Source organism: Schistocerca cancellata, chromosome 3 (assembly GCF_023864275.1).
Source record: "Schistocerca cancellata isolate TAMUIC-IGC-003103 chromosome 3, iqSchCanc2.1, whole genome shotgun sequence".
Taxonomy (NCBI): Eukaryota; Metazoa; Arthropoda; class Insecta; order Orthoptera; family Acrididae; genus Schistocerca; species Schistocerca cancellata.
The window spans coordinates 490,760,551-490,778,630 of NC_064628.1; the positions used below are offsets into that span (position 1 = coordinate 490,760,551).

Consider the following 18,080-nt stretch of genomic DNA (forward strand, 5'->3'; position numbering starts at 1 on the left):
ATGAAGGTCTGAAAATCGACCTATTTTCCACTTAACTGTAAACCTTCGCAACTCACAGTTTCAGTCCCACAGTCCTTCTCAGAACACCTTTTTTACAGAGGAATTCATAAATACCTTCGAGCCAGATTTCGAATTTCTTCGTTGAAATGGGAGTGAATGAAGGGCTTTCAAAGAAGTGAACGTATAACTTCGTTCCGAAGTGTATTTCACGATCTAACACATAAATGTACATACACCAACCCACTTCCACTCACTGCAAATCTTATCACCTAAAACAGCAGCTCATAGCACTGTGATACACGTAGGCTGTCCCTGACGATTGGTTGCCACTATAACCAATGCGGCGTAAGATAATCCCTGACAGCTCTCAGCGCTGATGTCAGCTTTCAACTGAAAGCCCTGACGGCTGCAGGTGAAAACAGTAGTCGTCTACAGAGCTGTGACAACGACGAGGCGTTGACATAGGCACGTTAACACAATGGCATTACGGTATTAGCTGAGACAGGGCTGCCCAGCCCACTGCAACTGTCAGGGATCAACTTATGTCAAATGGTTCAAATGGCTCTGAGCACTATGGGACTTAACAGCTATGGTCATCAGTCCCCTAGAACTTAGAACTACTTAAACCTAACTAACCTAAGGACATCACACAACACCCAGTCATCACGAGGCAGAGAAAATCCCTGACCCCGCTGGGAATCGAACCCGGAAACCCGGGCGCGGGAAGCGAGAACGCTACCCCACGGCCACGAGCTGCGGACAATCATCAACTTATGTCGACTCAACTACAGTGTTAGTGAAAACCAACTCCGATATGACCTTAAATGATTGCAGACATATCTCATCGACTGACCATACATATAGTGTGGTACGGTTATAAGCTGGCCTCATTTATGTGTACGTCTCGCTTGTTATTCGGACAGGGATGGTAAGAAGCGAACTATATAAACAGGTGGTGGAAAGTCGACAATATACACTCCTGGAAATTGAAATAAGAACACCGTGAATTCATTGTCCCAGGAAGAGGAAACTTTATTGACACATTCCTGGGGTCAGATACATCACATGATCACACTGACAGAACCACAGGCACATAGACACAGGCAACAGAGCATGCACAATGTCGGCACTAGTACAGTGTATATCCACCTTTCGCAGCAATGCAGGCTGCTATTCTCCCATGGAAACGATCGTAGAGATGCTGGATGTAGTCCTGTGGAACGGCTTGCCATGCCATTTCCACCTGGCGCCTCAGTTGGACCAGCGTTCGTGCTGGACGTGCAGACCGCGTGAGACGACGCTTCATCCAGTCCCAAACATGCTCAATGGGGGACAGATCCGGAGATCTTGCTGGCCAGGGTAGTTGACTTACACCTTCTAGAGCACGTTGGGTGGCACGGGATACATGCGGACGTGCATTGTCCTGTTGGAACAGCAAGTTCCCTTGCCGGTCTAGGAATGGTAGAACGATGGGTTCGATGACGGTTTGGATGTACCGTGCACTATTCAGTGTCCCCTCGACGATCACCAGTGGTGTACGGCCAGTGTAGGAGATCGCTCCCCACACCATGATGCCGGGTGTTGCCCCTGTGTGCCTCGGTCGTATGCAGTCCTGATTGTGGCGCTCACCTGCACGGCGCCAAACACGCATACGACCATCATTGGCACCAATGCAGAAGCGACTCTCATCGCTGAAGACGACACGTCTCCATTCGTCCCTCCATTCACGCCTGTCGCGACACCACTGGAGGCGGGCTGCACGATGTTGGGGCGTGAGCGGAAGACGGCCTAACGGTGTGCGGGACCGTAGCCCAGCTTCATGGAGACGGTTGCGAATGGTCCTCGCCGATACCCCAGGAGCAACAGTGTCCCTAATTTGCTGGGAAGTGGCGGTGCGGTCCCCTACGGCACTGCGTAGGATCCTACGGTCTTGGCGTGCATCCGTGCGTCGCTGCGGTCCGGTCCCAGGTCGACGGGCACGTGCACCTTCCGCCGACCACTGGCGACAACATCGATGTACTGTGGAGACCTCACGCCCCACGTGTTGAGCAATTCGGCGGTACGTCCACCCGGCCTCCCGCATGCCCACTATACGCCCTCGCTCAAAGTCCGTCAACTGCACATACGGTTCACGTCCACGCTGTCGCGGCATGCTACCAGTGTTAAAGACTGCGATGGAGCTCCGTATGCCACGGCAAACTGGCTGACACTGACGGCGGCGGTGCACAAATGCTGCGCAGCTAGCGCCATTCGACGGCCAACACCGCGGTTCCTGGTGTGTCCGCTGTGCCGTGCGTGTGATCATTGCTTGTACAGCCCTCTCGCAGTGTCCGGAGCAAGTATGGTGGGTCTGACACACCGGTGTCAATGTGTTCTTTTTTCCATTTCCAGGAGTGTACAAAATTTCTGTTAATCAACACTAGTACATACAAAAACGAAATCAAGTACGCCATTAGAAACCAGCCTGTTGCAAAGGCTTATTCGATCTACCGAATACTTTAGTAGTTATTCAAGTTTCTTTAACATGGATAATCAGGTAATTGTTAAACAGAAGTTGACACCACTGGCAGCAAGGCGTCGATGGATCATGCGTCTCAGGCACTTTTGAATAATTGCAGCGATAATTTCCATAGAATATAGTAATTAGTTGTCAAACGTGGAATGCCACTACGGAACATTATTCATTAACTCTCAAGTAATTATAACAGACACCCGGATAAATAGGAGTGTGATGTAGAATTAATTTACAATAATAGTAGTACAGCTGTATAGTAATAAATTTGTATGATTTTCGTATAATTATTGACTTTGTTAACTTTGTAGCCCTAATTACCTTAATTATAGAGAAATGGTACAACACAGGTAAATTCACAGTCCACCAAATGCATCTTAATGCAGAATGCCTTCAGAATATCATATTCCTAACGAGGGCAAATTTGAAAAGAGAGGTTTTATTCTAGAAAAAGGTCACCTTAAGCGACAAGTAATAATTATGCTCCTACTAGAATAGCTGATACTAATTACGTTGTTGGTACTATTTTGACTGGCACAGCAGTATTCTCATTTGGTGTATTGTGATTTAATACGGGATTGTGGATCGGCCTTAATGCAAACACTTTTTGTTTATTTACTTCCCAAATTAGTTTCGGCCAAATACAGTCATCATTAGTGGGTTTCTTTACTCTTTTTTACTTAAACTTGCATATTTTATATGTGTGTTGCCGTTATTTACGAAAATTATGCAAAAAGTTAAGAGTAAAAAGAATAAAGAAACCCACTGATGACGGTGATATTTCGCTGAAACTAGTTTGGTGAAGTAAATAAAAAGTGTTTGCATTAAGGCAGACCCACAAACCCACTTTTGTTTACTCAGACACGGACCATCAGAAGAGTTCAAGTTATAATGATAGCGAGTTAATGTTTCTTGTATAGTCTAAACGGTATAAAAGAATTTGGATACTGCTGCAGGGAGACGTTTGCGCCCAAATTTAAAATGGCATTAGCACCTATATAGATAACATGAAGGCAGACATGAACAGTAAAGTATGGCGAACTTTAAAAGGTTAACTGTGCCATTCTGCTCGGCAATAAAACCAGGTAGGTGAATCCTTTTGCGGATTGTAACATATTTACAAAGTGAGATTTCTGTAATTGGTAAATTTCCGAATTAAAGTTCTGCCGACTTAAAAATTTACGGTAGAGTGAATAGTCCTTTACAGCCTTTGAATTATGTTTGGACGCTCATTTTGAGTGTGACATTTTTCTGTTACGTTCTCAATTAAGAGCTGTACTTGTGCGGAACTATTTCAGCAACTCATTTCTTGCGTTATCAGCGATGGACTTAATCGAAAACTTGATCAGAAAGGACAATAACTTGGAACCAGTGCAGTATTGAGCCGATTTAGGGAACATTCTATAGATGGAATAAATCCTTTGCCTAAAAATTCGCGAGAGTTATTTATGATTTTGTGCTGCTAAATAAACTGTATATTGAAAATTAATTTGTCGTGTAGCCTAAATTCAATTCAGCTTCGGTCTTCATTTCTGTAATTTTAAATTACACCTTAGGTAAAATATACCCGTGGCATAAAGTCACGAAGGAGGCATATGACCATGTAGCCTGCAAAATGCTGAATAGGGAAAAGTCATTGACTGAACGCAAAATGATTCTATTAATCCAATATTACGCGTTTCGGCGTTTGCAATTGATCAGATATTCTGGAACTGCAAGTAACCGGTGGGCACAATAGTTACACGTTTTAGAGGTAACAGACATGATCAGATTCCACATGTAACCTACATAAAGGATGAAAGACGTATACCACTCGGATATCGTCATAGCCCCCCCCCCCCTTTTTTTGGCCATGAGTCAGTGAAGATATTGTAGCACTAACACAGTACTGCGCTGGAGGGAGATAATAAGATTAAAAAGGGACGTTTCTTTCGCTTCTCGATTCATGGAACACCATAAATAGTGCGCAATGTTTTCATTCTATGTCGAACTGCTGATACGGCTCATTTCATCCGGACGTGGTAGTGCAGTCTGATGATTAGGAACGTTACGCCACTGGTTCACCTTGTGTCACGTCTGAGACCACTGCTAAGTCGGAGGTGGAAACCCACCGGTAAGGAAGTCAGTGAATTTAATAAAATCTTACTGAAATATGGCAAAACCTGATCGCCAGTCAAGATTCTGTCTGACACGTCACCTTGCAACTTACCTTACAGCCTTCGCAGGTGAAGGCACCGAAATGGAATCCCGCTGCTGGCTCCCCACACACGCGGCACAGCTGGTTCATCTGCAACAGGAAATAAGTAACTGCTGTAAGTTAAACAGCGCTCTCCCAGCGTTAAAGTTCAGTGAACAATCTATACAATCTAAGAGATTCAGAGGGCGGTGAACATAAACAAAACCACGAAATTCTAGGAAAAGGTCTTCTATTATTAGTGTGTGTAACGGCCTGTGAAATGTATCGTCCTTAAAATGCTCAAATAAGTCTATAATGAAAATATGAGAGAATTCAGAGTGCGTGTAACTCAGTGGCCCCCATCCCTTCTTAGACCATTAACGTTAAATATGCTGCGCTCCCCCACTGTCACCAGCTTCAGTGCCTAAGTAAACTTTAGAATCAAAAAGAGTTTTCTTTCAACATTTTACCTTTTAAAATGATGTATTAGTCTTGCCTATGTATAACACGGAGCGAGGTGGTGAAGTGCCTAGCAAACTAGATTTGTATTCGGGAGGATTACAGTTCAAATCCGCGTCCGGACGTTGAGATTTAGGTTTTACGTGATTTTCCTAAATCGCTTCAGGCAAATGCTGGGCTCGTTCCTTTGAAAAGACCACGTCCAGTCTCCTTCCCAATCCTTCCGCACTCCCAACTTCGCTGCATTCCTAATGACCTCGCCGAAGGGACGTTAACCTGGAATGTATATATTTACCTATCTTCCGTCTGACATCCTTTTCTATATATACGCTGTCCTCAGTGAATGCCCATCGTAAATCATAATCCAAATTCATTCAGCTCCTTGTTTTATTTTCACTGCTATCACAGTCAAAATCTACCTTCGCATCTATTACGTTGGTTCATAAATTCGTAGCGTTTTTCTGTAAGTTTAATAAAGACAACAGGTATACATAACCTACACTTTAGTCATCAATAATACATTCTCATTCACTATTAACAACAGTCTCCCAACGCTAGGGTAACTTTTCGATTCATCGACTGTAGAAATCAAGTGCTATTAAAGCGAAGAATTTGTCTAGCCATGTTCGGAGCGCATTTTCATCCGGAGGGGAACTTCCTCCAACGTTCTTCGATAGAAGGCGGAAAAAGTGAAAATCTGAGGGCGAAATATCAGGTGAATAAGGTGGGTGCGGAATGATTTCCCCTGCCCAACTCCTGTATACTGTTTTTTGACAGTCTAGCAGAATGCAGGCGAGCGTTGTCGTGGAGTCACATCACTTCAGGCAGTCTTCCTGGTCGTTGTTATTGCAGTGCGTGTACAAGAAGTCTCAGTTGTTGACAGTTAATATCATCAGTGGTGGTTACACCTTGGGGAAGCAATTCGTAGTACACCACACTGTCGGTGTTCCACCAGATGCATAACCTTATCCTTTGTGGATGCGCGCAGATCTTTGTGCGGGGAGCTGTTGCTTTGTTTGGACTCAACCATGTCTTTCTTTTCCTTATGTTAGCATAAATACACAACTTCTCGTCAACAATAACAACAAGGACAGGAATGGTACGTGTTGTTCACATGCCAGTTGATGATGAGCAGGCGGAATGCACATATAACCACCCACTGATATTTATTGGCTTGACTTAGAGCATGCGGTAACCAAACATAAGATTTTTGAACCTTCACTATTATATGCAAATGTCACATTATGCTGGAATTATTACGGTTTACCACATTTGCCAGTTCTCGAATACAGTGACAGGGCGCTGATCATTGTGGATTAATGCATTTAAACGATCTTCATCAAACACCGAAGGTGTCCTGATCGTGGAGAGTCACTAACGTCAAAACGTTCACCCTCAAAACAAGAAAACCATTTTCTTGCCGTGGTATGTACAATGGTATTATCGCCGTATACGGCGAAAATTGTTCTCGCTGCCCCCGCTGCTGTCCTGCCTCTGCTGAACTCGAACATAAGAATACATTGGAAATGTTCCGATTGCTCCACTTTGCACTCCAATTTTATAGCCACCATAGCTCCATTCACTATCTCTGAACGACGAGCCGGTCTGTGTGACCGTACGGTTCTAGGCGCTTCAGTCTGGAACCGCGTGACAGCTACGGTCGCAGGTTCGAATCCTGCCTCGGGCATGGATGTGTGTGATGTCCTTAGGTTAGTTCGGTTTAAGTAGTTCTAAGTTCTAGGGGACTGATGACCACAGATGTTAAGTCCCATAGTGCTCAGAGCCATCTGAACGACGAAATGACAATATGTAAACTCAAGTAGCTACAGTGAACTACAAATAGAAAATTACAGTCGACAAATAAACCCAAAGCAACCAGATAACCAAGAAGCAAAACAGAAATGCTACCAGCTTACGCACCAACCTAATATTAATCGTGTATGCCGCATGTCTTCTCCACGTGTTCTCTTCGGATAGAGTATATGCGTATGTGTGTACATGAATGTATGTTTTAAAATGCGTGATAAAGCAATTGAAGGTGCATCGATTATGCTACGTACAGCTTCTTCTCTGTTAATGGAGCTAACCATCCACAGTGAGGGTATACACTTGTTTCAAAACACGTCTCGCACCCACTGCGCCTCCTCCTAGCGGCACTCGCTTCACCTGCACCCAGCACCACCACTTGAAACAAACCGAGTTAAAATGTGAGGACTGTACTATCCGTTTGAAAATTACTTGACCATTGGGCTCCATACTTCGGAAATGGCAGAAATTGGAAAACTTTAGGCTGCCATTGCTTTGTGTCTGGCCACTTGAATAAAAATAATAACAATACTGTGTATGCAACTGTAGTTATTGTAGTGTTGCACTGTCAGTTAAGTGAAGAGAGTAATGAACCAACTTCTTGTCTGTAACACGAACTACCCACATGAGACATTTAGCATTTCTTACGTACACTGAAGAGCCAAAGAAACTGGTACATGTGCTTAATATCGTGTAGGGCGCCCACGAGCACACAGAAGAGCCGCAACAAGACGTGGCATGGACTCGACTAACATCTGAATGAGTGCTAGAGGGAGCTGACACCATGAATCCTGCGGGGCTGACAATAAATTCGTAAGAGTAAGAGGAGGTAGAAATCTCTTCTGAACTGCACGTTGCAAGGCATTCAAAATTTGCTCAATAATGTTAATGCCTGCGGAGTTTGGTGGCCAGCGGAAGTTTTTAAACTCAGAAGAGAGTTCCTGGAACCACTCTTTATCAATTCTGGACGTGTGTGGTGTCGCATTGTCCTGCTGGAGTTGTCCAAGTCCGTCGGAATGCAGAATGGATATGAATGGATGCAGGTGATGAGAAAGGATGCTTACGTAAGTGTCACCTGTCCGAGTCATATACAGACGTATCAGGAGTCCCATATCACTCCAACTGCACACCCGCCACAACATTACAGAGCCTCCACCAGCTTGAACAGTCCCCAGATGACATACAGGGTACATGGATTCATGAAGTTGTCTCCATAGTCGTACACGTACATCCGCTCGATACAATTTGAAACGAGGACCGTCCGACCAGGGAAAATGTTTCCAGTCACCAACAGTCCAGTTTCGGTGTTGACGGGCTCAAGCGAGGCGTAAAGCTTTGTGTCATGCAGTCACCAAGGGTATACATCGATGATGTTTCATTGAACGATTCGCACGCTGACACTTATTGACGTCCCAGCATTGAAATCTGCAGCAATTTGCAGAAGAATTGCACTTCTTTCACGTTCCACGAATCTCTTCTTCCGTCGTTGGTCCCATATTTGTAGGATTTTTTTCCGGCCGCAGCAATGGCGGAGATTTTATGTTTTGCTTGATTCTTGATATCGGCACTAGTAACGTCACTGATCACTTTCGTAATGATACTTCTTCACTTTCCCGGTATTAATCTATTACATAGGGGTCTAACCACGGCGATGGCGACACCCTTCTCCGTTAAAGACCTTGTGTCAACAATGGCCATCACACACACACTACACCCGCCAACCACACTGGCGCATCTCGACACTCGCTCTCTCAACACGTCACAATCGATTGTTCGTCCTATCGACCTGTGCCAAGTGCAAAGTTATAGTAAGGGCCCTCACAAGTGCAACAAATGGACGTGGCGTGGACTCAATAAATCGCTGGAAGTTCCTTGCGGAAGTGCTGAGCCTTGCTGTCTCAATACCCGTTCATAACTGCAAAAGTGTTGCCAGTGCAGGATTTTGTGCACGAACTGACCTCTTGATTAGGTCCCATAAACGTTTGATGGGATGCATGTCTGACGACATGAGTGGCCGAATCTTTCGCCCGAATTCTCTAGAATGTTCTTCAAACTAATTTCGAACAATTGTGGCCCGGTGACATGGGGCATTGACATCCATAAAAATTTCATCGTTTGGCTCCAAGTAGCTAAACATAACCATTTCCAGTTAATGAAAAATGAAATGATCGTGTGGCATTGATGGCTGGGAGGCCCTTTTCGGGGGAGTTCGCCCACCAGGTTGCAAGTCTTGTTTCATGTGACATCACAATGCGCGACTTGCATGTCGGTGATGATGAGATAATGATGAGGACAACACAACGCCCAGTCCATGAGCGGAGAATATCTCCAACCCGGCCGAGAATGGAACCTGGAGCCGCCGCAAGGTAGGTAAACACGTTACCACTTAACTAAGCAGCCGGACATTTCCAGTCAATGATCGGTTCAGTTGGACGAGAGGGCCCAATCCACTTTATGTAAAAACAGTCCACGCCTTTACAGCTTGCACAATGTCTTGTTAACAACTTTCGTCCATAGTTTCGTGTCGTCTGCGCCACACTTGAACCCTACCATCAGCTCTCACCAACTGAAATCTGGAGACACCTGACCAGACTACTGTTTCCCAGTCGCATAGGGCACAACGAATAAATTCACAAGCCCAGTAGAGGCACTGCAGGCGATGTCGTGCTTTTAGCAAAGGCACTCCCGTCAGTCACCTGCTGTCATAGCTTATTAACGTCTAATTCCGGGGGACAGTCCTAACGGATAAATTCGTCGCATGTCTCTCACTGATTTCCGGGGTTATTTCACGCATTGTTGCTTGTCTGTTAGCACTGACTACGCAAACGTCGCTGCTCTTGGTCATTAAGTGAAGGCCGTGGCGAGAGGTAATGCCTGAAATTTGTTATTCTCGGCACACTTTTGACGCTGTGCATCTCGAAATAACGGATTCCCTAACAATTTCCAAAATGGAATGTCCCATGCGGCTAGCTCCAACTACCATTCCGCATTCAAAATCTGTTAATTCCCGTCGCTGCCGCCATAATTTGGGATGCTTTTCACATGTATAACCTGAGTAGAAATGACAGCTCCGTCAATACACTACCCTTTTATACCTTGTGTACGCGATACTATCGCCATATGTGCATATCGGTATCCCATGACTCCTATCTCGTCAGTGAATAAGCACCGACATGCAGGCAAAGAATAAGTGTGGCATTGGCATCTTTTCGTCCTGCGTGCGGTAAATGCGGAAACGTGAATAAAGGCGACATTACTACCAAATGCGTCCAAACAATACCAACGTGCTGTTATTCGTTTCTTGGCTGCCGAAGGTCAAACACTGGAGAATGAAGAATTTGGATGGAGAACTGTGTCTGTCGGAAACCACCGTTGTGGAATGTCGCGCCAAGTTCCGTGCTGCTCGCAGTTCGACATAAGATGCTGGTCGATCTGTGAGTCCAGACTCATGCATTAAGTGCAAGTGGAGACACATGAGCACCGGCCCTGTAGTCCAGATCCTCCCATGCGATTATCAGCCCTTCGGTCCACACTGTCCAACCTGGTGTGTCGGTGGTATGATTACCTCAACGCTCAGGGCGATTTTGCCTGACTGGCCTACCGATTCTGGTCTTTATGGCCTTCGAACGGAAACTTTTTGATCGCCCTTGTACTTATGGAGATGCGCAGTATATTCAGAAGAATACATGAATTTGTGAATGATTTGGAGGTATACAGGGTGCGACATATAGTACGCGGAGCTGCCATCTTTGGTAGCAACAACGGCTCTAAGCTAGTTAATGACAGGTCGAAGTGAGCTTGGACGACAGATACTGATACATCAGTCATGGCGATTCAACTCTTCTCTAGAGCTCAAAAGGCATAGTGGCTGGCGGATGGCTGCGTGCCAGGCTCTCAGCAACAAATAGCCAGGTGTTTTCACTTGGTGACTTATCTGGAGAATGTGTTGGCCACGGCAACATCTGAACGCCCTCTGTAGGTCAGTCAGCGTGAGGGACATGCGGTCTTGCGTTATTCTGCTGAAAGATAACGTGACAGAGAACTGAATGATAGGGCACAACCACTGTCCTTAACACGCCAGAACGGCTACTGTCCAAATTACCGAGCATAATAACCAGAGGGGTTCGTGTTCTGCAGCCAATGGCAGTCCTTGCATCTACGGCCAACGCTGGGCTAATATGACTATGAAGAATACAATACGGAAACATTCATTCTCCTCGGAGTTTCAAAACATGGATGTGTCCATTGTGAAGGTCTTGCGTAGAACCAGCATTCGTCTGAAAAGACGACGTGACACTCCTGTGCCCAGTGTTGGTAGGCATCTCCTGCAGTGTCAATGGAAACCACAAACTATGGTTGTCGTTCTCACAAGGAGTCACTGAAGTGTTCCTGTGCGTACTTGTGTTGATTAAAATGAGTTAATTTCATAACTCAATGTGTACGATCGAGATCGAGAGGACAAAATAAGGTACGACACATGGAGTACGACTCTGCAAGATCAAGTGAACAAAATATCTGTCCTCTCAGCCACTAGTAGCTTGGAGTTGTTAAGCTCCACATGATACTGAACAGGGAACTCCAGATCGCATGGACGCTATGTTCTAATGACAACTGTGCAATCCGTCCAAGGCAAGCAGAAAGTGTGATGAGAATGATGAACCGCAGTCAAGATAGGCCACCACTGTCATACGAGCTATAACGTGATCTTCTCATGATTTCTGAATGGGAAATGCACTACTTAACTGCGTAATATTTCCTCATTACAGGATGCAGGTGGCGTTACTCCAACGAAAATTTTGCTTAAACACTAATCATTTCGATATTCAAGCTGCAAGTTACCAATCTGAAGTTTGTTGCATAGTCAGATACAAAATTAATAGATACCTTTGTTTCACCAACAGAATCCTATAACATTACACTCGGCAAATACATGGCATAGTCACGTTAAAGTGACCATCGCCTATATTCGACATCATCGTGAAGTAATCACTCACAAACAGCAGGTGGCAATAATACCGATGGAGGATGTAAAAAGTGTGTCGGGAGGACGCAGAAAACAGCCCAGAAACACAGCGAATTATCCTATGTCTAAAAGGACGTGATCAAATACTTTCGGGCCTAGGTTGGAAGCATTTCCGAAACGCCCATGTTTGTAAACAACGCACATGCCGCCGTAGTTAAAGTTGATTGTGCATCCAAAACCGGCACCCAGACAACATGTGGCGCACCAAAATGCCGTAGACGACAGGTGTGAACGATGTCTACAGAGACCTCTGCGGGACAATAGATGTGCAACTGTTGAGGAATTGGCCACCCAGGTGAACCAAGAGGAGACCAACAGTGTCTCCTCAACGAACGTTCAGTGAACGTTGCTGCATATGGGCCTCCGCAGCAGATGTTGTTTCATGCACCCACGCTGACTGCTGTCCATTGGCGACGATGGGAGCAATTTTCACGCCATCACCGCAGCTGGACATCCACTGAGTGTTGGCAGCTGGCCTTTCCAAATGAATCACGTTCTATGCTCTATCGGACAGATGAACAAACACCCTGAACAATCTTCGGAAGGATCCAGGCCCGAAGATACAGCGTTATAATCTGTGGAATGTTTTGATGGCATTCTCTGCGTGATTTTGTCATACTGGAAGGCACAATTAATCAACACAAGTATGAATATATCCTTGGGGACCATGTCCACCACCACGGGCAGTTTGTTTTTCCTAGGCACGAATGCATGTACCAGCAGGACAATACAACGAGTCACACAGCTCGCAGTGTACGTGCGTGGTTTGAGGGGGACCAGAATGAGTTCACCGTACTTCCCTGGCCACATAACTCTTCAGATTTAAATCCAAAGGAGAATCTGTGGGAACCTCTCTATCAGGCTGGATCTTCAACGAGAAACCTAGCGCAGCTTTCCACGGCACTGCAGTCGATATAACTCTACATCGGAGTCGGTACCTTCCAGTACCTCACTGACTCTCTACCTGCACGTCTCGCGGCGGTCTGCGCTGAAAGGCAGTCACACTAATGTTGCCATTATACACATCGTAATGAGTAACTTCGTATAAATTCTAATGTAAACGGTTTTATTCCGACTCAAACCGCGTAAGCATCATAGAGGCTGACTTTGGTTTTTATCGACAGTCGTTTTTCCCACGCATCATCCCAACTGGAATAGAGCAGGACGGATATTATGGTAGTGTTTGAAGTACCCATCGCCAAACACCGTTAGGTGCTTTGCGAAGTGTAAATGTAGACTTCAATTGGTTCGCTGATCACAAATTTAATAATTATCAGCCTCACATAGTTTCCGCAGCTTAAAACCAGGAGACGAATGAAATAGGAAAACCTCGTTTTGCTTTTAGTTCCTGAAGCACGGACGTGTATTCGTATTCAGCTCATAATTTACACTCCGCTCGCTATGTATCCTATCAGTTGCCAAAGATTATTTAACAACATCCTGTATAGTTTCTACGACGGAAGAGGAGCATTGTAGTTGCTTAGGGGCTAATTCTCGATAGTCCAGATAATATAAACGACGGTAACAAAAATTATAACGCACGGTCATAAGCAAGGGAAGAAATTATTTAAAATATACTGTTTAAATTTTACTATTTGGTTGCTTCTAAGGTTCAGGAAGTACATTTACTCGTAATATTTGTGGATTTTGGAAAAGCGTATTATTCTGTACCCATCAACGGACTATGGGAGGCTATAGAATATATAGATGTAGAAGCATAACAGATATCCCTGTTTCAAAGACTATACTACCAAATGTACCCAGCTGTTCAAGTAGGAAGAAAATTGTATGAGACATTCCAAACATCGAAAAGACTTAGACGTGAGTGGAGTATGTCGCCGTTCCCAAATTGTAGACCTGTTACCTGATGTTTTAAAACAGGTCGTGCATCTTACAATTTTCGTTTTTCATCTTTTTACAGTTTTATTTTCTTTTGTTTTACCTACAAACCATACAAAGAAGTATACTTTTCAAAATAACAATAATTTAAGGTTCAAATATAAATAAAATTTTGTTTTTTTTAAGAAGAAAATAAAAAGATGATAGGATAGAGGAGAGATTTGTCAGTACCATCACTGAATGTGACTGATGGTGAATACCTCGGAATGGTTTCTTCGAGCCGGCCAGTCGCACACAGAAACACACACACACACACACACACAAACACAAATGGTTATTAGTAATATTTAAAATATATATGCAGTTTATACTGGAATGGTGGAATCAGTCATGCGGATGTACGGGATTTCCTTTCCAACATGGTACTACGTATACATTATTATTTGGCGATGATCAGGTACTGATAGCACAAAGCAGAGAGGATGTCAGATATATAAATGAGAAGCTAATGAAAGCATTTGAACGAGGAGGATTTAGAACAAATACGAGTTAAACATAATATCTATTAGTAGGAGGAGATGGAAGATACATAGCATTGCCGGAAGGACCTTTTAAAGCTGTAAAGCAGTTTCAATACTTAGGATCAATTATTCATCTGGCGGGAAGCTGTGAAGCAGATGTGGAACTCAGGATCCAGCAGGTAAGACGAGCAATTAAAGTGCCAAATGGAGTTCTATGGAGCCGGACAGTATCAAAAGAAACAAAGAAGAGGATTCTGCAAACAGTGGTGGAAAATATACTGACGTATGGTGCAGAAGGACGGACCCTGGGTGAGCGGGAGAGAAAGAGAGTACAGGCTGTAGAGATGGATGGAATAAGGTGGGCAGCCAGGATATCCAGAGCAGAGTGGAGAAGAAATAAGGAAATTAGAGAGATAATTGAAACAGAACAACCTGTCGTGCAGAGAACTGAGCACAGAGCTCTTCAATGATATGACCACGTACGGCGGATGGAGCAAGAATGATGGCTGAAAGCATTACTGGAATGGTCGTCACCAGGAAGAAGGAAGCATGGACGGCCGAGATTAACGTGAAGAGCAGGAGTAACTCGAATGATGAGGAAGAGAGATCTGAAAGAGGAAGACTGCAATGGTCATGAAAGCTCGTAAATGGAAATACAGGACAATTGCTAAATAGTGGAGAAGTCCGCTGTTGCATAATGTGAAAATGTCACACTCGTTTGTGCCTAAAAAAGAAGCGAACTAAATTAGTAAAAAATTTTAAAAATAATAGACAGTGTTCTTAAAGTTGAACTGCTCTGTAAGCAGTTTATTTTGTTACAGCTGTCACTTGAAAATGGCGTAGTGATGAATAAAACACATTTTATGACAATTCAGATTGAAAATATTGTCCTTTCTAAAATGTTGTATGACTATGTACACAAGTTAGCACAAAAAATAGGTTTAAAACATTGAGTTATAGTTTGAAAACACTAAGTACTACATCTCCTGTAATACTGGCACAAATTTGAAGATTAATAGACAGTATTGAGAGACAGAGGAAAGTATTAGACGAACTTCTACAATACAATATTATACCTGTCAGGGAACGAAGTGTGTTTCATGCCTTTCCGTATCATATGAAGTATAGGTCTTATCCGTTTTCTATCATTGTAACCGTAACATCTACTGCAAAAATCACATCAGTATTAATTTATTTTACACGAAAAATAGAAATACCTTGGTTACGTTCAAAAGCTTTGAGTATTTTCTGAATGTGACATTTGGTTAACAGAATCACGCCGTAAGCACGTCTTTATGGGTCAGGAAGATGAAGCAACTACCGATTTGTCTGTACGCATCGGTTGAAAACGTCTATATGCCTCTTTAATTCTCTGGTGTCCTCTTGGGTGACGTCCTAATTTCTTCACGATATTTATTCAGACTCGCCGTCATCTTTAGGTGGTTACTGATTAGGTACCACCTGAAAATGCCAACGAGACTCTTTGCCTAAATATCGTAGAGAACTTGCTATTTGACCTGGGTGGCCACCCGTAAATTGTACAAGTTTCAAATATGGCGGGAACACTTACCAAATATTGATATACCGAAATACTGATCGTTGATCTACCATTTAAGAGGTGATTCGCTTCAAATACGAAAGCAGTTTATAATGGGAAGCTATCGATCAACCATCATTTATCTTCAGTGAGGATATTTGGTAAGAATATTACGTAATAGTAACAAATTTGAGTCTCATATTGTAGGAAGAACGAGGACTACAGCAAAAAATGCTACCCCAAACAACATGTTAAAAGTTTTCTTTATTTTCGTATGAAAATACTATTCGCAGAAAACAGGCCGGTTTCATACATCACTTATAAAACTAAGTAGACAAAAATTAGTAACAGTGGTACAACAATTGAAGAGTAAATCTGAAAAGAAAGGATTAAAAAAACAATCGCGGTTGAAAGTAACGCAATAGGCTATTAATAAAACACTGGATTAACTCCAGAAAAAGAAAACAGAAAAAAAGGAAAAGGCCAATACCACTGCGTTAGACAAAACAGGCAAATAGTTTTGGGCCAGTAACGGGCTACTTTTAGAGCGTCTTCTACTGCTCTCTTTGCCGTTCTGTACGAGATGCGAGCACCGTCCTCAGTGGAGCATAGGGGTGGTCGTCAGTTCTTGTCAGTAATTGCCAAGTTTTCAGTCACAGATAGAAAATAGCTTCATAGATTGTCCATAGATTTCCCAATACATGCAGGCAGTCTGTTCAGTGAATCCCAATTGGGCCCTCGTTGTTCGTGGCCGTTTGGTGGGCAATCTCCATATTACAATCTCGAAGTGCTGAATAACGCCGAAAGTTAAGTTTGGAAACGAAAACCTGGGAGAATAGATCGTTGCGCCACAGAGCCGAAGGACGACCTTTACAGTGTGAAGCCACATAGATATTCATCTTACTGAGAATGACTACAGCCTCATCTAGACAGTAGACTACAATGGGACAATCAAGGACTGTTGCCTCTGCTCAAGGAAATGTCCTTGGCACAGCCTGACTGTGCAGTGCCATCTTACATCATGATATTCCTTTCATATTTTGAGGTCTCATTGTAGTTGGTTTTATTAACTATAACTCTGGAGTATGCGCCTTTCTAGGCCGATAATTCCATCTGCTATGAACCGTTTACTCAAAACTAATTTCTTACAACAACAAAAATACAACTCAGATCATTTTAAAAGAGCACTACTTATTCATTTTATTTTGCGTCATTCAACAAAAATAAAACACCCGTTTGTAGGTAAATTACTTTTAAATACCGTGTGGGTGTATGGAGGTATGCTGATTCTAGATATTGTCATCGTTAATGTTCTATGCGTGCGGGCAGAGCATGCACATCAAGAGTGGGTACTATCTGTCGCTGACAGGCCCGCTGCTTGTCATACGCTTGTCGTATTTACCAGAGCATATCAAAGGACTTGTAAGTGATAAAGGTCGGTTTCAGAATGAATTAAAGAACTTCCAGTTGGCCAGCTCCTTCTACTCCATCGATGAATATGAATATCTTCACAAGGATTATAGCTGATAACTCTGCTTTAGAATTGTGCAATATCCATGTTGTTGTTGTTGTTGTTGAGGTCTTCAGTCCTGAGACTGGTTTGATGCAGCTCTCCAAATACTCTATCCTGTGCGAGCTTCTTCATCTCCCAGTACCTACTGCAACTTACATCCTTCTGAATCTGCTTAGTGTATTCATCTCTTGGTTTCCCTCTACGATTTTTACCCTCCATGGTGCCCTCCAATACTAAATTGGCGATCCCTTGATGCCTTAGAACATGTCCTACCAACCGGTCCCTTCTTCTAGTCAAATTGTGCCACAAACTCCTCTTCTCCCCAATTCTATTCAATACCTCCTCATTAGTTATGTGATCTGCCCATCTAATCTTCAGCATTCTTCTGTAGCACCACATTTCGAAAGCTTCTATTCTCTTCTTGTCCAAACCATTTATCGTCCATGTTTCACTTCCATACACGGATACACTCCATACAAATACTTTCGGAACGACTTCCTGACGCTTAAATCTATACTCGATGTCAACAAATTTCTCTTCTTCAGAAACGCTTTCCTTGCCATTGCCAGTCTACATTTTATATCCTCTCTACTTCGACCATCATCAATTATTTTGCTCGCCAAATAGCAAAAGTCATCTACTACTTTAAGTGTCTCATTTCCTAATATAACTCCTTCAGCATCACCCGACTTAA

General features: G+C 43.5%; 1 protein-coding gene across 1 annotated transcript in view; it reads right to left on the reverse strand.

Annotated features, from left to right (window-relative positions):
• LOC126176377 (zygotic gap protein knirps-like) overlaps positions 1 to 18,080 on the reverse strand; it is a 394,505-nt gene that overhangs the window by 78,556 nt on the left and 297,869 nt on the right. The window contains exon 2 of the mRNA XM_049923534.1: positions 4,722 to 4,799. Within this exon, the coding sequence (XP_049779491.1) occupies positions 4,722 to 4,799 (78 nt within the window). The remainder of the gene's footprint in view (positions 1 to 4,721; positions 4,800 to 18,080) is intronic.